This window comes from Ipomoea triloba, chromosome 4 (genome assembly GCF_003576645.1).
Source record: "Ipomoea triloba cultivar NCNSP0323 chromosome 4, ASM357664v1".
NCBI classification, from domain to species: Eukaryota; Viridiplantae; Streptophyta; class Magnoliopsida; order Solanales; family Convolvulaceae; genus Ipomoea; species Ipomoea triloba.
The window spans coordinates 1,824,052-1,824,637 of NC_044919.1; the positions used below are offsets into that span (position 1 = coordinate 1,824,052).

A 586-nucleotide genomic window follows, 5' to 3' on the forward strand; every position below is an offset into this window, starting at 1 on the left:
AAAAAAAAAAAAAAAAAAAAGACATGAAAGAAAATCAAGAATCTTACTTAAAAATATCAAGAATTGCGAGGTGAAAATCTTCAAAAGTGTTGATATCTTTCTCAATAAACTGTTTGTGTAGTGTTCCTATCACAAAACCCATCATCTGCGTCGTCGGCAACCCTAACAACATCAGGTGTATAGTCTCATTATCAGTTCAGACGCAAAACATAAAATGGAATAAATTTGGAAAGAAAAAACTAACCTTTTCCCATCACTGTCATGACCAAACCCATGTTGTTGCCGGCAGGAAACTATATGATATGAAAGAGCTAACGATTTTTGACCATCCAAAAAGTGTGTTTACATTGTTATATTGACACAGAATTGCCATGGATGGGAATATGATGTCTTGACGACAATCTAATGAATTAGTCATTGAAGCAAGGAATCCATATATGTTCTTGAATTGGTCCCAAATGTAACATATATTCTTCTCTTCAGATTCTTGGCTTGCATTGTGCTTTACTTCAATGTTACTTCAACCTTAATTATCCAACGGAGTAATACTATACATACTCCCCCCCCCCCCCCCCCCCCCTTTTTT

The 586-nt window shown here is 35.5% G+C and overlaps 1 protein-coding gene across 1 annotated transcript in view; it reads right to left on the reverse strand.

Annotated features, from left to right (window-relative positions):
- The window catches only part of LOC116017627, a 1,347-nt gene extending 965 nt beyond the window's left edge, over positions 1 to 382 (reverse strand). The window contains exons 1-2 of the mRNA XM_031258246.1: positions 245 to 382; positions 48 to 162 (exon numbers count right to left, since the gene is read on the reverse strand). Of these exons, the coding sequence (XP_031114106.1) occupies positions 48 to 162; positions 245 to 275 (146 nt within the window). The 5' untranslated portion in view covers positions 276 to 382. The remainder of the gene's footprint in view (positions 1 to 47; positions 163 to 244) is intronic.
- Between the last annotated feature and the right edge of the window lie 204 nt (positions 383 to 586).